Source organism: Microtus pennsylvanicus, chromosome 21 (assembly GCF_037038515.1).
Source record: "Microtus pennsylvanicus isolate mMicPen1 chromosome 21, mMicPen1.hap1, whole genome shotgun sequence".
Classification (NCBI taxonomy): domain Eukaryota; kingdom Metazoa; phylum Chordata; class Mammalia; order Rodentia; family Cricetidae; genus Microtus; species Microtus pennsylvanicus.
The window spans coordinates 14,986,391-15,007,703 of record NC_134599.1 but is presented as its reverse complement, the minus strand read 5'-3'; the positions used below and the strand labels follow the sequence as shown (position 1 = coordinate 15,007,703).

The window sequence follows — 21,313 nt, the reverse complement described above, 5'->3', positions numbered from 1 at the left end:
GAGGCCAGAAAATGGTGTCAGATGCCGTGGAGCTGGAGTTCCAGGCAGTTGTTCCCAGGTCCTCTGGAAGAGCAACCAGTGCTCTTAACTGCTGAACCATCTCTTCAGCCGCCAGTATTTTACTTTTTGATACAATGTGAATGGGATTGCTTTCCTGGCTTCTCTCTTAGCATGTTTGTTATTGGTATGTAGAAAGCCTACAGATGTTTTGTGTTAATTTTGTATACCCGTATCTTACTAAAAGTGTTTATCAGTGCTAAGAGTCTTCTGATGAGGCACAGTCATGGTAGTCTTTTTCCATAGAGTCATAGCATCTTCAAGTAAGGGTACTTTGGCTTCCTTTCTTATTTGTGTCCCATTTATTTCCTTCTTTTGTCCAAGCTAAGACTTAAAGTGCTATATTTAGTGAGGGGAGAAAATGGACACCCTTGCCTTATTCCTAACTTCAGTGGAAATACTTTGAGTTTTCCTTCCTTTTGTATGAGGTTGGCTATAGATGTGTTGTATTTAGCCTCTATTACGCTGAGATGTTTGTTCTACTCCTAGTCTCTTCAGTGGAATAGGGTGATAAACATTTTGAGTTCCTTCTCGGGGGTTTCATCTCATTTATTCTTGTTAGAGGATGTTAATATGTGAGTAGTAATTTTTAAGAGTTCTGCTCCCTTAATGTATTTCATGCTTCATATGTTTTTGTATTGGGACTTAAACATCTGGGGTTCAGGCATTCGTTGGATTATTTTTTTTTAAAATATTTATTTATTTATTTATTATGTATACAATATTCTGTCTGTATGCCTGAAGGCCAGAAGAGGGCGCCAGACCTCTTTACAGATGGTTGTGAGCCACCATGTGGTTGCTGGGAATTGAACTCAGGACCTTTGGAAAAGCAGGCAATGCTCTTAACCACTGAGCCATCTCTCCAGCCCCGTCGTTGGATTATTTTTTAACCACCCGTATTCTTCACTGGAAGTATTTACAGTGTCCAAAAGGGACTAGGCCGTAATGGGGTTGAAGTGTTTGTTTGTTTGTTTGTTTGTTTGTTTAACTCTTCATAGTCTTTTCCACAGTGCTGGGCCAGGCTGCATTTCCAACAGAGGACGCAGCCTCGCTCGCATTTCTCATTTCCTAGTGACTGCCATTCTGACTGGGGTCAGGGGGCATCTCAGGGTAGTTTGATGTTGCATTTCTCTGATGCTGTTGGTAAGTGTCAGTGGCTAATTTGCTGAAGGTTCTTTGTGTGGTTTTAAAAAGCAGATAATGAGTAAAATCCAGAATGACTTTTGCATGGTTAAACTGATGTTTTTCTCTGAGCATACACTAAAATTGACCTTACTGCAATCTAAAACTAGAGAGAAGACATTAAAACAAGTTTGGTGGGGTCTGGCCCTGTAGCTCAGTTGGAGAGCTTTTGCCTGGTATGCAGGGAGGTCTGGAGTCAATCCCATCATCCCATAAACCGTGGGCACACGCCTGTCATCCCATTAGCACTCAAGAGTTTGAGGCAGTAGGATCAGAGGTTCAACACCATCACCAGGAGGGGGGGGGGAGAGAGGGGGGAGGGGGGAGAGGGAGAGAAAGAGTTGAGATGTTCCATCTATGATTCTATACAGAATCCTCATTTGCCTTGTCGTGCTTGAAGATAATGTAAGCATTGCAGTCATCTGGAGATAATTAGGGTACATTAAGAACATGTATTTAAATTGTGCTTCTGCTGGGGATGGAACTCAGGGCCTGACACATGCTCAGCAAGTACCCTACCATTGGGCATTTGTCCCCACAATTATCTGATTTTCATCCTTATTTGTGGATTGGTTATCTTATGTTGAGACAAGGTCTTGCTATATAACCACATACGACCTCAAATGCATGATCCTCTTGCCTTAGCCTCCTGGAGACTGGTCTCGTTGCCAGTTATGCAACTTTGAGGAACCCCTCAGAGCCTAAAGGGCCCCTGCTCATGCCCCAGCAGCCTCAGAAGTAGCTGTGATTTTTGGGGTGGAGAAACTTTTTTTTTAAACATAGGGTCTTGCTATGTACCCCCAACTGTTCTAGAAATCACTGTGTAGGCAGGGCTGGCCTCACACTTACAATCCTAGTAAACTTTCAAGTACTGGGACTGATTTGGGGCCTTCAGAGCTAGTTAGTCAGCAGCTAAATTTAGATTGGGTGTGTGTGTGTACTGTTCTAGTTATTTTTTTTAATTCAAAGAATTCTGTCCTTAAAACGGAGACTTAATGGGTACATTGTGCGAGCTTTCGGATAGATAAGGGACATTTATCAAGGCCAGGTTGGTGACTTATGCTTATAATCCTTCTTGGGAGACTGGAGCAGGGTGATTTCTACATTCCAGGTTACTCTGGGCTATCCCAGGCTAGCATCAGCTACTGCATGAGATCCCATCCTAATGTAAAAAAAAAAAAAGGGAGGAAGAAGGGAGGAGGAGGAGGAAGCAGCAGCAGAACCAAAGCAGTAAAACCAAAACCACCAGGAATGAAAGAGACCCTTCCCTGCGCATGGGTGACAGGGAGTTAACTGTGGTTCATTAGTCATTTAACAGTTTGTGGTGCTCCTTCAGCAGGGCACGTAGTTCGTTATGTTGAAGATCATGGGTGTCGGCCAAACCAGAACCAGAAGAATGAGGTGGCCCTTTCTCGTTTCTTGTGTCGTCTAGCTTCTAACTGCATATTGTGCCTCGGGCCGATAGGCGTGTGCCACAACATTGGCATTTTCACCTCTGATTTAAATGTAGTGTGAACACCTTACCGGAGAGGTTGTTCTGCTCCCTTCAAGTATCATTCTTGACTGGGCAGGTGGCGCTCAGGAGGCAGAAACAAATGGAGCCTGTGAGTTCCAGGCCAGCCAGGGGTGTATAGTGAGACTCTATCCCTAAAATAAATAATTGTTTAATTAAGCAAACAGCTATCCAAAAACAACAAGCAACACACACACAATCCCAGAAGTCAGAAACATCGCCACGGTGCAGGTTTCTGTCAGCAGGTGGCAGTCTTGTCCTGCAGTAGATGCTGCTCTCCCACGTAGCTGTACTCCGTGTGTACTCCTGGAGATTGAACCAGACACTTGCTAGTGAGGCAAGAGCTGCGAGCTGAGCTACCTCTCTGACCCTGTGTTTGTACTTCAGGCTTTCTCTTAGTATATATCCATTGTCTTTAGGTCATGTACTCCTTTTTTTAAGTCAGGATTTCATGGACTTCACTATGTAACCTGGCCTTGTACTCACAGAGATCTGCCTGCTTCTGCCTCCTGGGTACCCGGACTGAAGGTGTCAGCCCTCAGAGTTACTTTAACCACTGAGCTGTGACGACAGTTAGGACAGACTTCGTTGTCTCTCTGTCATTTTGTGTACTTGCTGCCTGCCTCTCTCCCTGTTTAATCTACTAGAATAAGAAGGTACAAATTGTCTTACAGTTGATGAGAGGTTGCTTAATCTGTTTGGTAAGTTCCTTCTTCAAGAAGGAAGGAGATAGTGTGGCCTGAAAAGCTCCCTGTACTCCTGTCTGTCTCCTCTGCCACATCACACACCACAGTGCCTCATTTATATTGCCCTCCATGCCCTTCTGCTTGGGGATTTATGTTGGAGACAGCATGAAAAAGAATCCCACAGTCAAAGCCAGCTGTGGTATACCCACCTGTAGTTAAGGCTGCTTGAGAGTCAAAGACACAGGATCTCGTGAACTAGTGCATTTGAGAAAACAATAAATGCCAAAATAATAATAAAATCACATTTTTAAAGATTATGTGTATGAGTATTTTTTTTATGCATATGAGTGTTTTGCCTGCAAAACACTGTGTGTGCCTGTTGCCTAGGGAGGTCAGAAGAGAGTGTCAGATCCTTTGAAACTGGAGATCTAGATGATTCTAAGCTGCTGTGTGGGCGCTGGGAACAGAACCCAGGTCCTCTGCTACAGCAGCCAGTACTCTTCAGCACTGAGCCATTGCTCCAGCCTTCAAATCACTATATTCTTATATGCAGCTTCCCCGGGAGCAGCGATCTGTTAGTACATCTGCCAAGTCTGTCTTGTCAGACTGTTAGAATGCTAAAAGAACAAATGAGTCACTAGATGGGTTCTTGGAGAAGCAGGTAGGAGCCAGCTGAGAACTTCTAAGCCTTGTAGCAGGCTGAAATGTAAAACTGAAACTTCCTGACATTAGTTAGCGATAGGGAGAAAAAAAGAAAAGACTAGAGTCATGAATGGTATAGGGCACACCACAACCCCAGCACGTGGGAGGCTAAGGGAGGAGGGGGTAAATTCAAGGCTGTGGCTACGTAGTGAAACCCTGTCTTTAAAAAGAAAACAAAGGAAGAAAGTGAAAAGAAGCTAGAAAGTCAAGGGAGCCTACGGTGCACTGGAACTGGAGAACTCTACAAGGAGAAGCTAGATTTCTTTGGATTCATAGCCTGCACTCGGGACCAAGTACTGCTGCATTAGCCGCCTAGCTCATAAACATCTAGCTCTAATTAGTAGCACAGCTGTCTTTAGCTAAAGCTGAGTCTGGCTGCCTGAAACTTAGGTAATTGATGTTTCCAGGTAATTAGCGACATAGTCACTACAGAAAATAATGAAAGAAAATCACCTGTGATCCTGTCCTTCATCTCTGATCACTTACTGTTACTTGATTTGCTTGTATCGGCTATTACAGCATTCAATTTAGTTCATAATTAGTGTGTTTAAGACTTTAGAATCTAAAAGTGCAGTTAATCATGTTTTATCTTCTTGTGCTTTTTGAATTTTTAATTTATTTTTCTTGTGAGTCTCACTGTGTAGCCCAAGCTAGCCTGTAAATTCAATGATCCTTCTGTCTCGGCCTCCCATTGCAGGCTTGAATTGTCTTTGTGTGAGGAGCCTTCCCAGGCCGCCTACATACTAACTAAAGCATGTGTTTTTCCACTGAGCAGTGTCCATAACCAGTTAGCCGTGCTTGCTATGTGCTGTTGGTATTGTGAGCTGTGAAAACCTTGCTGTGTGGCGAGTTGTCTTTCTGTGTATTCTCCGTTTAGGTGTATCAGATAGGACATGCTGCAGTGTGTTTCTCGTGAGGACCACCAGCCCACAAATAACGACTTGGAGACTTATTAATTATGTAAGCTTGGCTCTTATAACTTTAATTAGCCTATATTTTTATTAATCTACATTCTACCATATGGTTTTTACCTCTCTCCCATTCTGTGTTTCTAGCTCGCTCTTCTTATCCATTGTCCTGTGTGCCTGTGTTATCTTCTTCTCTCTGCCTGGATGTTCTGCCTGTCTCTCCTGCCTAGCTATTGGCCACGCAGCTTTTGATTATACCAACCACAGCAATGCCTCTTCACAGTGTACAAATATCTCACAACAATGCACCAATAGGAAAAGCTTACCTTCCCATTTTTGCTAATATGCCCTATACAAAGTAGCAATCAGTACAGTAGTGTTCCTTTTCAGCAGAGTACAAACTGTATGGTGGAAAGTCCAAGACAGAAACGTTTTCACCTTGTTCTGTTTCCAGCACAGAGATTCAGCTGCAATAAGATGGAGACTATAGTTTGAAAGATGCAGATCTTGAGATACCAGGACATGGTGCATTTAGCAGGAAGCATAGAATGCCTTTTAACTAAGAGAAAGATGTAGCCAGTTAAAGACCATGTTTGAGTTTCTCAAAGCAAGTTTGAAAACTCAAGCCTCTTGGTTGAGGTTTGGGGGAAGGTTTTAATATCTCTTGAGATGGAGCCAGACTCTCCTCAGCATGCAGGCCTTAACCCACCAACTAGTTTACCAAGTAGGTGAGGTTACCTGGCCACCAGGTCCCCGAACTTACAGGTATGGGTCACCACACCCAGCTTTTTGACAAGGGAGTTCTAGAGACTGAACTCAGGTCGTTGTATTTTCAGGGCTGACCAAGCCCTAAGAAACTTCGTAGTGGCAAACTATGAAATAATTTTAATTCAGTTAAATAATGGACAGACTAAAAAGCTCTGGGTCGCTACTCGAACACACAAATGTATTTCACTTTCTCCTTTGATAAAGATTGCCATTCTTGCTAATCGATTACAGTCTCAGAATGGAGAAAACCTGGCAGATAGTAAACCCTGTTCTGCGTGGAAACCTCTGCCCTTTGGCATCTGAATTCCTCATCTAGTGCTTGCCCTTAGGAGGGGTATGGCTGGTTTCGGCCAGGCCAGTCCCAGTGCAGAGATGAAAGTCCACTCCACTGCACAAGAGCAATCTCTGTGACTTCCAGTTTCTCTCTAGCCTTTCTCAGAAAACAATGGGAAAACTGTGGGAGACAAAATCGGGTTGGTGTTGCTTGTTTTGTGATTCTGAGGCTCAAACATGGGGCTTCATGAATGCTAGGCTGATGTATTACATCCGCAGCCCCCCCAAAATGTTTGTTTTTAATTAAAATTTACAATAATACATTTTAATCACTTCTCTCTACCAACTCCTCTCAAATCCTCTCTACTTTCCAACCACTCCACTCTGTTCTTATTCGTTCTTATTCATAGTTCCTCTGTCTCTCTTTCCCTATCTCTAAACAAAAAAAAAAAAAGACAACCAAAAAAAAGAAAACCACAAAAATTGAACAAGCAAAAGACCAGTAAGATCAAAAAGGCCAATATGAAACAAAAAGTTCACAAAAATACCGTTGGATTTGTTGTGTGCTGGCCTGCATCCTGCCCTAAAGTGTCATGATACACCCAGTGGTGTGCCATTGGAGACCAGTGGTTTTCCCTTTGCTGAAGGGTGTCAGGTCATATGCGTGCCAGTCCCATTCGGAGTGTCTTGAAGTTGGAGTCATTGATTCAGTACTTTCTGTGGCATACTGTTCTGACTCTGTGATGTGTGTGTGTGTGTGTGTGTGCACACTGCCATGGTGTGGAGTTTAGAGGACAGCTTTTTATTGAGTTGGTGGTTTTTATTGAGTTGATGGAACTTAGGTGTCTCCCGTCTTGTCTGCTGAGCCATCCTACAAGCAGAAACATTGTTATTTCTCAAGCACTCCCATGTGAGTGTTTGCACATGATTGCCTCCAGTGGCACAAGCGTGTGCACATCATTACCTGCAGTAGCACCACGTGACTTAAAGGGAAAAACCTTGAAGCTTTTGTACATAACTAACGTAAAGGTAATAAGTATCTTAGCTTCTCCAGGTTCCATATTGCTTTACCTTGAGGAAGGAAGTTGTGTGGAGTTCTCTCATGCTAGCCTGACTGGGTTAGGGTGTTGGTCAAGGGCGTTGGCGTGCTTCAGGACTGCCAGTACAAACCCTAAGCAAATATTACTCGGACTTTAATAATCAAAGTCCCTCAAGGGGGAGTTCTTATTTCTATGATTTAGACAAGGCTTTGCTATGTAGCCTTTGTGACTGGAGCTGGTGACTCTTCTGCCTCTGCTTTGCAGACCAGGGTGTGCTATGAGGACCTGGCTCCCAATTAAGGTCTTGGTTTGTTGTCTGTCAGGGTGTTCTTCACCTTTTCTAATTAAGGACAAGATTAATACTATTTGCTGCTGACTCTCACATTTAAACACACCATTTATTTCCCAAGGAAATCATTTCTATTCTAAAACTCAGGCTATGAAAGTGGGCGGTTGGTGCTGCCGCGGGTCCTATCATGTGTCCTGTTTTGGACTTCCTCTGCTTCCTTGACTGACTCTACTGCTGCTGCTTAGCAGCTGCACGCTTCTACTCGCTTAGAGAACGGAAGAATAGTGACGTGTGATCTGCAGGGTGGTAGGGACAGACAATGAGGAATGTCCACATACTTAGAATGGAGTGAAATTATTTATTTATTCATGTCATTTAATTACTTAACTTTTTCACTGTTTGGAATCAAACCAGGGCCTCAGGTATTGTATGTGATCATGCTGTGTACTGAGCCACACCCACACAGGAGCTAGGAAATTTTAGGTACTTATAATATTTTCTTTTATTGTTTCTAAGATGGGGTCTTACTATTGGGCATCAAATGGCCTAGAACAATGACCCTCCTGCTCCTTCCTCCCAAGTACTGGGATTATAGGCCTGAAGCACCGCGTCCAGCAATGATCATTTATAAGAGCTTTATACGTCTGCCTCATGTGTGTGCCAGAGTGTGTTCACCTCTTTTATTGTGTTTGTGGCACTGGGCTAGAGCCTGGGTCTCTACACGTGCTAAATAGACCTGACCACCTAGCCGCACCCTACCTGTCTTGTGTTTTGGAGTTATATGTTTTGTTACTGTTCCATGTTTTGTTTTGGTTTTGAGACAGTATCTCGTGTAGCCTAGGCTGGCCTCCGACTCTTTAGAGGAAGATGATATTGAATTCCTAAACCCCCTGCCTCTACCTCCCAAGGGCTAGATTCCAGGCATTTGTTACTATGTCCATCTCTCTCCTGTGTTAAGAATCAACTAGGTGTTGTCATTATGGCCACTTGCAGTTTCTTAGTATTACAAACAAATCTAGTCTATATCTTTGCAACTATATCTTTGTTTACAACCATATTTCTTTAGGATAAGTTACTCTACCCTAAGTGGTATGTGGAAGGAATATTTATATCTACAGCTTTCAGTAATATTTCTAAATATTCTCTCAGAAGGTATGGAAGCGTATCTCCCGAACTCCTTTGTGTTAAAGGAGGTAATCTTTAGGTGAGAGTAGTTAGCAGGTTTTTGTTTGCTGTCCTTGAAGTCTCATCACTAATTAGATATAATAGGTCTTCCTCTTAGAGAAATGTTTTGTTACTGAACCTTATTAAATCTTATAGCAGTGCCTGGGGCTGGAGAAATGGCTCAGTGGGTAAAGCACTTGTCACAGAAGACTGCAGTTAGGATTCCCAGCACCCATGTAAGTACCAAGCAGGTAGTGTCTGTAATCCCTGTACCAAGGAGGCAGATAACAGGGATGCTCAAGTCACGCTGACTAGCTTACCTAACTGAATGATCAGGCTCTGGGCTTAAATGAGAGACTCTGTCTCAATATTAAGGAGGAAGACACCTGAAGATGACCTCTGACCTGCACAAGCCCCACCACCACCACCACCCCTACACATGTGAATATGCACACCCATCCAGGACAGGGTGGTGGTGGTGGTGCTTCTCTGAGTTTGAGGCCAAGCATTGGGTGCGCCCACAAGTACTGTACAGACAATGTGCAGCTGTGGTAATGTGGACTTACAGTGGGCAGTTCCTGCAGCTCAGGAGGTTAGGAAGCATGAAGATCGCTTGGGGAGCCCAGCCTGAGCAGCAACATATTAAGATCCTTTCTCTACAAAAAAAAAAAAAACTTGCTATTTTGCTATTTCAGAAAAAATATTTACATGTGTACAGCTTAACCATGCGCCTGACGATAAAGCTTCCCAGAGCCCATGTTGTACCTTATCTAGCAGGCCCTGGTACAGTATTAGCATATTGCCATCCTGCTGCTCAATTTAAAAACTAGACTAGTTTTGTTTCTAAAATAAAAACATGTCTCTCTTTAGCTCCCTTTTTAATAACAACAACAGAACCCCTCATACTGTATTACCCAGGCTGACCCACATAGACCTAATGATTTCCCTGCCTTGGGTCCTTAGTAGCTGAGACTCCCAGTGGACGCTGCTGTACCTGTATTCTCCAGTTTTATAATTAGTTTTCATAGTTTTGACATGGTTTTTTTATTAAAAATTTACGAAAAAAAACTTATTGAAATATATAAAGAAAATATCAAAGCCACTGGAATAAATGTTAAATCCCACTGGAGTAAAATATGTATAATACAAGAGATACCATTTAAGTCAAGTTTAAGCATACAGTTTGGTGACACTGAATACATGTGTGTTGCTGTGCACTGTCACCACTACACACCACCCTTAGAACTGTTTTCATTTAAAACTGAACTCTGCCAGATTGAGCAACAGCCTCCTATCCCCTTCTCCGGCTGCAGCAACCAATTTCATCTTTTGACTTTGTCTCGAAGCGGAGTGTCCCCCAGAGGAGCGCACGCGTTACAAGTGTTGTGCAATCAGAAACAGGAAAGGGGCGGCTTAAGAGGTTCACTAACAGTTCCTGCTCAGGTCGCAGAGCAGTTGCTCCTGTGCTGAGCTACCTACCAGCCCTTAGCCATCATGTTCTCCCAGCTAGTTAGGTTCTGTAACCTGAATGGTATCGAGCTGCGAGCCAGCAGGGTTGCCTCCCAGAGCGTAGTGAAGTACTTTTCGCTTGCGTCACAAGACTGTTTGCATAAGCTTAGTCAAGGCTTTGGGAGCCGCCCTCCGCTGCACCTTGTGCTCTATTAGTGCGTCTCAGACAGGAAGAATTTTCTTTTGCTGGTGCTGCCGTAGCGTGTCCGGTTACCTTCAAAGTAAGTGCTCGCTCTTCCTGAAGACCTGGGTTTCTTGTATTTAACTTGCCGTGGCTCTAGTTTGGTTCTTTATCTTAATGAAACTTTGGTCTGTACATGTACAGAGTAGGAAGTAAAAGTAGACCAATTTAATGGAGAGAAATGTAAAACTCTTTGTAGTTTGCACAGGTATGTGTGTAGAACTTTCTGATGTCTTAAGGCTCAGTACCTAAAGTTTACATACTCTGATTCTAAGCATTCTTATTCTTATGTGGCTGTTAGGCAAAGGCGAAGTGCTCTCAGAAGTGGAGAGCAACATGTTCAGCTGCTATTTGACTTAATTGTGCACAGAGCCACGTGACTTTATAATGGCTGGTGATAAAATTAATTTTTATGCATGTGAACCTTACCCAGGCTGTTGTAGGCTGAAGTGATACTGGTATATTTTATGAATTGGTAAAAGCTATATTTATAAAGTAACAACTTGCATATTGAAAATTAAAATTCATACATCTAAGGACTGGGGGTGTAGCTCAGTGATCGACCATTTGCCTAACATGGACAAGTCTTAGATTGGACACCCCGAACCTCCAAAAGCACATCCTCAAAACACAGAGCATACGTATTACAGTGAAATCTAGAATGCTGTGGCTATGTCCGGTTTCTTTGAAGATGGGGTCTTTAATATAGCCCGTGCTGGCCTCTAACCTCCTAGTGCTTCCTGCAGGGAGGTGCCACCAGGCCTGGCCCTGCATCAGTTTAAATAATTGAGTTTTTCAAGTTTCATGTAGCTTCTTCTTAAAAATCTGACCGTGCTCCAGACTGTTACACGAACAGCTTGCTCAGTTTTACAGGCTGCTGTCATGACCTGTGCTGCTGTTCCTGGAGAAAGTATACAGCGGGAAGAAGTCAGAGTCTGTTCAGGGTCCGCAGCATAATTTCTCCATCCGTGCCTTGGTTTATTCTCTTGAAACACCATTGGGTGTGAGAACCGACACGGGCGGTAGGCTGGAGGACTAGTTCTGAGCTTACACACTTCACAGTTATCCGTAAAATCCTGACTGTTGTTTGCCTGTCTAAGGAAACTGGCATAAATTGCTGAAATAGACAGTCTGATGTTTTTTTTTTTTTCTGATTCCTCCTACACCTTCAGCTGCTCAGTTTCAGTTTTGTTTACTGCCTGTATCAAGAGTGTTTCACTTTCCAGTCTGTGGATGTTTATTTCCATCTAGGGAGAATTGTTTAAATGAAACAAGGAAATTATTACAGTCATCAATTAAAATGAATTTATAGTTTATATTTCCATATGATAATCACCCTATAAAATTTGACATCTTAATACACCGAACTTAAGACAGATAGTCTTGGTTAGTTGAGAGAGGTGCAATAAAAAATAATGACTTTGCCAGGCACAGTTAATACTGTTGCCAGAGCCCTTTCCCTATTGTAGTGAGGTGTTCCTTTTCTCATGTAAGAGACAGAACACAGTACACTGTAAAATTTCATTACCTTATCAGTGTAATTTTCTTGTTTCTGCAAGTATCAAAACTAAAGCAGAGTCGCCACTTAAAAGCTATGTTAATCAGTTTATTTTTTTCTACTTTCCAGTGAGCCACAGTGAAACAAGCTTTTAAAGATACTCAGTTTACACTCAGAATCTTTAAAGTCTGTTCTAAAGCAAGTAAATTGCTAACGTAGACAGGTTACCCATCTTAGTGATTAAAAAAAAAAAAACTGTAGCCTCCGAATGACAGGCAGTAACAAATTCTTACATAACAAATTTAAGTCCTTACCTCTTGCTTCGTTCTTCAGCCTTGTTCTACACAGCCTTGCGTTACCACGCTTAGAAACCTGAAGCTCCTACTGAGAGTACACAGAGGAATTGTTTTCTAGTTTGCAGTGTTTTCTAGTTCAGAGATCAGGATTCCAAATGTTAAGCTTCCTTCGAAGAGAGTTCATAGTTCAAGGGGAGCGCGTTCTATTTTTGACTGTGTCTTCTGTGCTCTCTGTTTTTCCAGCAGCTCTCCTCCTGAAGCATCTGCCACAGTTGGCAGAACAAGCTGGCCCTTTATCTGCACCAGGTGTAGGCTTACAAGACCGCTGGTTAAAAATACTCAGCCCCGATGGTCGGTATCTTCTTTCAGAGAGTCCCAGAAGGCGGGCACCTTTGTCTTTCTGTGTGTGTTTACCCTTTCACCACAACACAGACCTGAAAGTGAGGTTTGGACATGGCGCTGTCACACTCACACAGGTTTACTTCCGTGAGCTGAGGTTAAATCCGGCCACACTGGTGAGAACTCGGCAGAAGGAAAGCTGGGTTGACATTGGCAGAGCATATGTGAATTAGTAAAAGCCAGCAGCTGCCAAGTGTGACGGTTGTCTACCTGTAACCCCAGTAACTGCAGCAATAAGGCAGGAGGATTGCCACTAGTTTGGAGGCAACCATTACTGTCAGTTGTGAAGGGCCTGATGTGGGTGCTGGAAACAGAACTTAATCCTCTGCCAGAGCAGTGTGGCTTCAGCTCCCACTAATTTATTTCTGTTTTTATGTCATGCTGAAGATCAAGTCCAGGACTATATCCTAGGCAAGTCCTCTACCGCTGAGCTACATCACCAGCCCTTCCTAGCTATTTCAAAACAGGGTTTTGATCATTATATTTTTACTTACCTGGAGTCAAGTAAAAATAAAGTCAATATGGGAAAAATTAGTAATTGTCTCTAAGATTTATACTATAGGACAAAACCAGAATAGTGAAAAGGTATATTTTCCTTTGGTTTAATGGATATAAAGTTTACCCAGCAGCCTCCAAAAAAAAAAAATGCTCATTTTATTTGACAAACACCTTGCGTACCGGCTTTGTCCCAAACACTTTCCTAAGTGCAAACACAACACAGATTTTTACACACAGAAAGTTTTTAACTTAAGTAAATTTAGCCTGGAGGGGAAAGGGCTCTCTCAAAGTCCTCTAACTGAGGAGCTATTTACAATTGGTGGCTGCTGGACAAGATCACTTTTCTCTAGACATTTAACCACGGGTGGGTCCCCACTCCAGTAGATGACGTCATGCACATACACATGCGGGCACACTAATAGACACAGTAGGGAGAATAGATAAATGAACAGTTTTTGGAAAACTTGAAGGGAAAATACTTTTGTATATTATGTTTCTTCTTTTATTTTAATTCCTTTATAGATTTGGCACTAGGAACACACTTTTCTCATAGGCTTCACCCTTTGTGTAGAAAAAGTGTTGATAATATATACTTGCAAAGCCAAGCATAGTGGTTCACACCATTAATTCCACAACAGAAGGAGATTGAAGCAGGAGGTTACGCAGGAGTTCAAGGCAAACCTAGACTACAGAATGAGACGTGTGTGTGTGTGTGTGTGTGTGTGTGTGTGTGTGTGTGTGTATGTAGATAGATAGATAGATAGATAGATAGATAGATAGATAGATAGATAATAGATAGATAGATGTCACAAATCTTGCAGTAGAGTCTATGATTGCAAATATGTAGTCCATTTTACCTCTGTATTCAAACTTATCAGTACTATTTTAGTTCTTAGAAGAGAGTTTCCAACTCTTGACATAATACTTTCATTCTAAAATTTTACTAAATAGAGGAAACCCTTTGCTGAACGAGCAGCCTGCAATTTCTTGGTATTTAAATCATACTAACATACTGTCTTCGTAGTCATTAGCATATAGTAAGAGCCACAAATGCCAGTGTGTCACGTGTGCCTTTTTTCCCTCTCTCTTGCTGTGACATCACCTGGGGAAATGCAGAAGATTGAATAACCAAGAAATGACTAATCAGGAATCTGCTGACCTTTTGAAAATGGTGGGTATGCAAGTACTTCCGGCTCCACCTGTAAACGGTGTATTGTCTCCATTTTTCCCTCTTTAACTATGCAATTGTGGGGCTGGAATTTTATATAGGACTTTCTTCATGATGCTGGGCACACAAATGATAAAATCTCAAGTACCTACTGAACTGACTTTGAAATGATTTTGCTTGAAATATAATACATTTTATAGTTCTTCTTAACATAAAATGATGGCTATGTTTTGGTGAATTTGTTGTTGCTGTTGTTTTGTTTTTATTCCTCTTTTGAACGTGGAGTCTACCTGTGTATGTCAGGAATGTGAGATCCTCCTGTGTCAGCCCTGAGAAGGGTAATGTTGTGATTACTGGCATGCACCACCATGCCTACATTACATCCGTCTTACTCCCTTTCTGTCTGTGTGCATGTATAGTTTGGGTTTTGTTCTTTGAGGCTGGGTCTCTGTGACTCAGGCTGGTTAAAGTCACTTTGTAGCCAACGATGACCTTGGTTCTGCTTCTGTCTCCTGAGGCAGAGATTACAGGCTTACCCTACCACAGCCTGATTCCCATTCTTTTCTGTATTCTTTGGCACTTTCGTGTGTAAGCTATTCATTCAGAATGAAATATTTTAAGCGTAGTTTAAAGTGATGGGCATTCAGGGCCAGCGAGAAAGCTCAGTGGGTGAGGGGTTTTGCCATCAAGCATGACACTTGAGTTTAATCTCCAGGATCCTTGTGGTGTAAGGAAAGAACTGACTCCTAAAGGTTGTCCTCTAACCTCCACCCACGCAAGCACGCTCACACGTGGATGGATGGACAGACGGACAGATGAGGAGTCAGGCAAGGCAGGCAAGCAAACGTTAAAAAAAATTAAGAAAAGGAAAGGGTGCGAAATGGCTGGGGCTGTCGGTCAGTTGGTAAAGGATTTATATAGCATGCAGGAAGCTCTCAGTTCAGTCCCCAACACCACAAAAAAACCCAAATGCGGTGGTCCGCACTTGTAATCCCGTTGCTGGGGAGGTGAAAACAGGTTGCTCAGGAATTCAAGGTCATTCTTGTTGGCTACATAACTAGTTTGAAGCCAGCTGGGCTAGTGAGAGTGTTATATAAATAATGGTGTGAACCACCAACTTTGCCTATGACAGAAGGTGTGTGGAGTTCCTGGAAAGGCCCAGGAAGCAGCTGTCTTCTGTATATGGTGGTACTGAGGCCATGGAAGGAGCGTGTCCTGGTACACTAGGGAAATACCAGCAGCTTTCCACATTCCCCATGATAAAATTCCTTGGAGTCAGACTTGGTAGCACGTACCTGTAATCCCAGTTTTCTCCAGGCTGACACAGGAGGGTTGCCACAAATTCAAGGCCAGCTTAAGCCACGCAGGGTATGCTAGGCCAGTCAGGGCTACACAGTAAAACCTTGTCTTCAAAAGAATAATAAAATAAAATAGTAAGTAAATAAATACTCTTTTGTTTACTATTTAGCTAGTACATAAAACCATAGAAAAGTACTCTTTTTTTGGTTTTTTGAGACAGGGTTTCTTTGTAGCTTTGGAGCCTATCCTGAACCTAGCTCTTATAGACCAGGCTGGTCTTGAACTCACAGAGATCCACCTGTCTCTGCCTTCCAAGTGCTGGGATTAAAGGTGTGTGCCACCACGACCCGGCAGAAATGTACATTTTAATAAACCCTGTAATGTTTGATTCAGTGAATATCAGCTTAAACTGTGTGTTTCAGCCAAGGAGTGTGGTGTGTCTATTTGTATCTGTCTCTCTGTGTTTTTTCCTTTCTTCTTTGGCTGGGATTGAATGCAGGGTTTTATAGATGTTAGGTTAAGACTCGACCTGTGAGCCATAGTCACTGCCCTGTATTTCTTAACACCTGCATCACCCACCCTTCAGTTGGAAAGGTGTAAATCAAATGCCAGGCATTTCCTTGTTGTGACCCGTCTGCTCCTCCAGAGCCCTCGGGTGCTCACTAAGTATCTGCTTGGAATGGATGCTCATGTATTCTCAGAGTCTCAGCCACGGATGGTGCCCCAGCCATTGGTCTTCTTTGATGTATAATAATTAAGAAAAAAATGATCTTATAATAGCCTGCGAAAGTTCTGAAGCAGTTTGAGTTTTAAATTTGCTTGTTACTAAAAATAAATAGGAGGGTAGCAATTATCATAATTGATAATTTTTAAAAAAGGAAAAATGTTCTATAATATACCAAATGTAAAATGTAGGTGAAGACCTGATTAGAAGCAGGGTGGTTGATGGGCGCCACCAAGTGGTCTTAGTTAATATTTTTTTGTTTGATTTTTTTTTTGAAACAAAAGTTTCTCCAGGTAGCCCTGACTGTCCTGGAACTTCATCTGTAGACCATGTTAGCCTTGAACTCATAGATCCAACTGCCTCTGCCTCCCGAGTGCAGTAGGATTAAAGGTATGAAGCACTGGACCCAGGTGTTCTTGTTAGATGAACCTTGCTTCATTTTCTTGGTGAAAATGTTGTGGCAACATAATCCTTTGTTTAACTCTCGCTCTAATGAGTTATTTAAGATTTTTAAAAATTAATTATATGTATGTAGGAGGAGTACTTGCATGTAAATGCAGGAACAGGGGTTTAAAATCCTCTGAAGGAGGAGTTACAGTTAAAAGCCATCCCACATGGCTGCTGGAAACACAGATCCTCTGCAAAAACAGCAAACATTCCTAACCGCTGAGCCATTTCACCAGCTCCGATAGGTTTAGTTACTGAATCAAGTATATACTCTTCTCAGCTGAGCTTTTTGTAAGGGAGCTGCAGAAGGGGGTCCTCCAAGACGGCAGTGGTCCTTAAATTAGGTCCTTAACTCGGTCCATATCATGCACTCTCTAGCAGGAGTGTTTGACAAAGTAGGCACACCGTACTTATTATGTCCATTGAGGCTTGGTGGGTGTGGTCTTTGCCTGTACATACATGTGGAGGCCAGAGATCAACATTGGGTAATTTTATATGGTGACTTTCTTTTTTTAAAAGCAATGCCTCAGCATTTTTATACTTACTAATACAAGTTTCTTGGTGGTGACTGAATTGGGGAAAGTGAGGTAAAGGCGCTCATTTCTGTTCACTTTTAGATGCCGGAATTTCAGAAAAGCTCAGTGCGCATCAAGAATCCTACAAGAGTAGAAGAAATCATCTGTGGTCTCATTAAAGGAGGAGCTGCCAAACTGCAGGTGATCCAGCTTTTTAAAACACTGGTGCAGATTTGCAGTGACAGCCGCTGGGAGAGGGGAGGCCGCGCCTCTGGGCACCCCACCCAGGAGCAGCTGGTCACAGGAAACAAACTCCACATTCGGTGGGGTTTGGTATTTTCGTTTCTTTAGGTTCTTTGTATTGATTTTTGGTTTGCTTATTGAGAGAGAGCACACAAAAGCATGGAGGTGGGAAGGGTCTAGAGTTGAGGAGGGGATATGATCAAAGTATATTGTATAGAGAGTTGAGGAGGGGAGTATGATCAAAGTGTATGGTGTGGAGAGTTGGAGCAGACTCACCTGTCTGTCTGCGGCTAGTGCTGCGGGGCATGGATAAACTGCAGGGGGAAGCCAAATTTATTACTCTCTTTTGACAAAACTTAGTAATGGATTTTTTTTTTTTGCCTATACTTTTGGAGTGTAAAATCTAAAATCTGCCACCTAGAGTTGGTCTAAATACATGAAATACTCTACTTGAAAACAAAGAACCAAGTAATAGCGTTGAGACCGAGACAGCACATGCGCCGTGATGGAGCAGGCTGGAGGGTAAACTCTAGACCTTGCTGTGCTATCACTAATTCTCCCACTGGGTTCTGCCAGGGCTGTCACTTGGGCCTTTGTTAGTATTAAGTTCTAAGGTAACTGATACTATACACATATATTAAGCCATTTCAGGAGTCATACTTAAAAGAGTACAGTTTCAAGTTATTCTATATTTTAACTAACTGAGTCACGTCAGATTAACATGCAACTTTATGAAGGCATAGTTGAGTTTTACATGTTCTCTCTCACTATTGGCCCGGGATTTTTATGGTTTGTTGTTGTCTTCTAGATTTTTTGTTTACTTCCTACTCCCAAGATCATGGGCATGTATTATCCCAGGAAGTAGAGAATCACAGACTGAATGTGAAGGAGCTGAAACAGTTGTTTAGTCCAGCTTCATTAGAAGAATCCCTTTGCTGTTGAACTGCCCAGATGTTAATTTATTATCTCTTTAAGTGGTATTCAGAACAGGGCTGCAGAAACAAGGAAGACCCTACCAGAACAAGATGGAAGACGAGAACCGACTCCTGGAAGTTGTCCTCTACACACACACACACACACACATTTTTAATTGAAAAACTAATTGCTCAAATCAGTGTGTTGCAGGGTTAGGTGAGGAACTTCCCAGGCAGCTCAGGGGCAAGCCTCCAGATGTGCGCAGCTCAGGGGCAAGCCTCCAGATGTGCGCAGCTCAGGGGCAAGCCTCCAGATGTGCGTTTGGTTGGCACGGCGAGCCTGTGATTGTGATGCACTCATTTACATTTTGCCTTCTCCTTTTTCTCACAGATAATAACAGACTTTGATATGACACTAAGTCGGTTCTCCTACAATGGGAGAAGATGCCCGTCATGTCATAGTAAGTGGGATGCTCTTAAGTAAATGAACGTAATTGGAAATACTTATTTGAAATGAAATGACTCTTGTTTTTCTGTTCTCCTTTCGATATTAAAAGTAAAGAAACTTTGCTTTTTTTGTTATGTTTTGAGAAATTGTTTTTACTCCTCTTAGGTACATGGCTATTTTTATGTGTGCCTTTAGAAGCAAAGGGAATTGAAGAAGACTTCAGAATATTTCTCACTGTGTATAGTCTATTTATTACCCAAGAAACACTTGAAAGGCTTTAATTTTGCAATAACCTTAAAAAGTAACATTTATCAAATGTTGTTTATTAGTTAGGTTTCTCTTGCTAAACACTCTGACCAAAAGCAACTTGGGGAGAAAAAGGGTTATTTTGCTACAGTTGTGGTCTAGTATATCGGAAGCCAAGACAGGAGCTCAAGCGGGAACCAGAGGCAGGAGCTCAGCCAGAGACTGGAGGAATATTGTTTACTAGCTTGCTCTCCTAATGCTTGCTCAGCCTACTTTCCTATTCTACCCAAGACCCTTGTTGGGTGGGCTGGGCCTTTTCACATCGGTTATTGATCAAGCAAAATGCCCCACGGACATGGCACAGGCCAGTGTGTTGGATGCAGTTCCTCAATTGGTGTTGCCTCTTGCTATTCCCAGGTGACTATAGTTTGTGTCGTGTTAACAAGAACTAACCAGTACACCCTCTCTCAAAACAGAACAGGAAAATGATGTATATTGAGATGTATCTATTGCTTCTGTTTATTAAAAAGGAAGATGAGAATGGCAGCCGCTGAACTGTTAGCACCGTGCTGAGGTGGAGGAGGACAATTTAGACCTCAGATCTGAGGCCATCCTCCTGTCGCGGTGCCATTTGAAATACAGCACTGCGACCAAAAATGCACTAACCACAGTAATTGACTTGGCGTTTAAAAATAAGAAGCAAGTTATCTTTATTAGTGATAGCATCAACCAGAATATTTTCATTAATGCCTATGCCATGCACTCACTCTCTCTCTTTCTCTCTCTCTCTCTAGATATCATTGACAACTGTAAACTTGTTACAGACGAATGTCGAGAAAAGGTAAATATTTCAACTGTATAGTTAATCCTTCATTGCCTCAGCTGATTAATTCTTCAGACAGGAATGAATGTCAAAAGCTAGGCATGATGGATCCGCGTGTACTCCCAGACTAGAGTACTGAAGGGAGATGATTACAAGTTTAGGGCCAGCCTTAGCAAAATGGTGAGCCCTAATCCTCCACCCATCTCCATCCCCCAAAAGAAATGAAATGAATGCTGAGTGCTTTTAAGTTATATCTGGCACATTAAGTATTCAATAAATATCAAATTTATTGTACGAATTCCATCTTGGCTTCTTTTTTTTTCCTTCAAGACAGGGGTGTCTCATTTAGCTTTTAACTCACTGGCTAGCTGAGGAAAACATTCTGTTCCCCTTTCCTTGACCTCCCAAGTGCTGGGATTACAGGGTGTGCAACCAGTGCCCGCCCAACCAGCGTCAGAGGTTGTTATTACAGCCCTCTGGGTCCTTACGTTAACTGGGAAGGCAAAGGTGCTTGAGTCCCCTGCTAATTTGCCCCCTTAAACTGATCAGGGCATGCCTGCGGTGCCTGCCTCTATCTTAAGGGCGGCTCAGGGTGCCTATCAGAGCTCATTACTTAGATTTCAGGACTAAACTTGTTGTCAGGTCTGGTGGTTCGGGCCTGTAATCCTACTAATTAGGCTGAAGCAGAAGGATTTGAAGGTTCAAAGCCACCTGGGTAACAGAACCGGGCCCAAAATAGAAAGTCTAACTAGGGCTGGGCCTGTAGCTCAGTGGCAGGTCAGAGAGATCCCTTGCCTAACATGCGCAGTGCCTTCCAGAGCAGAGCTGAGAGTAAAGCTCCCAGTGTTTCTCCTGACATTCTCAATTGCTGACTTGGAAGTAAGGTGACTTCTGCAGTTGTCTCTAATTATATGTAAACCAAGATCAAACCATCTCCAACTTTATTCTTTACTGGAAAGTAGCTTAAAGGCCTCCTTGTTTTGTATTTTTTGCATTGTTTTCTGTGATAATCAGGCAAGTGACCAAACTGTAATCCTCACCACTAGTTACCCTGTCCTTGCAGCTGCTGCAGCTGAAGAAGAAGTATTACGCCATTGAGGTTGCTCCCGACCTCACTGTGGAAGAGAAGTTCCCTTACATGGTAGAGTGGTGAGTGTCTGGAGCCCTGGGAGCGCCGAGGGGCTGACGTGTGCAGATAGGATAAATACAGAGACTCCAGTGAGTTAACAGTTTGTGACTGGTCTCCAGATGACATGCAGTGAGGGGAAATAAAAAGTCCGGCACATAAGTCTTAAAGCCAGACCTTTATTTTAAAGCTTCTTAGACAAGACACGATCTAAGAACAAAGAAAAAGAAGTAGGGTCCACACCACACCCGCCCCAGCGTGCAGCCCTGGCCTCTGGTGTTGTTCCTCAAACTGCAGCATTCAAGGGGACCATGGTGAAGCTTTGTGTGGAGCTCCTGGACAGAACAGACCTTGGCAAATGTAGAGGTGCAGAAGAGTCCCCCAGTTCCTTTGAAAA

General features: G+C 42.7%; 1 protein-coding gene and 1 long non-coding RNA gene across 6 annotated transcripts in view; one reads left to right on the top strand and one right to left on the bottom strand.

Annotated features, from left to right (window-relative positions):
- Positions 1–21,313, top strand: part of Nt5c3a (5'-nucleotidase, cytosolic IIIA) — a 34,212-nt gene that overhangs the window by 8,193 nt on the left and 4,706 nt on the right. The window contains exons 1-7 of one of the 5 annotated variants that reach the window (XM_075955045.1): positions 10,058–10,312; positions 12,313–12,417; positions 14,080–14,134; positions 17,219–17,317; positions 18,665–18,734; positions 19,762–19,808; positions 20,854–20,939. In XM_075955045.1, coding sequence (XP_075811160.1) covers positions 14,099–14,134; positions 17,219–17,317; positions 18,665–18,734; positions 19,762–19,808; positions 20,854–20,939 — 338 coding nt within the window. In that variant the 5' untranslated portion in view covers positions 10,058–10,312; positions 12,313–12,417; positions 14,080–14,098. Of the gene's footprint in view, positions 1–10,057; positions 10,313–12,309; positions 12,418–14,079; positions 14,135–17,218; positions 17,318–18,664; positions 18,735–19,761; positions 19,809–20,853; positions 20,940–21,313 lie in introns of those variants that run through there. The other 4 variants (XM_075955043.1, XM_075955041.1, XM_075955044.1 and 1 more) reach the window with 4 other exon arrangements.
- LOC142839132 (uncharacterized) lies at positions 2,320–12,517 on the bottom strand. The gene is made up of 4 exons (XR_012908695.1): positions 12,085–12,517; positions 9,149–9,238; positions 5,375–5,515; positions 2,320–3,058 (listed from the first exon to the last, which is right to left on the bottom strand). It is a non-coding gene; the product is annotated as an uncharacterized LOC142839132 (long non-coding RNA).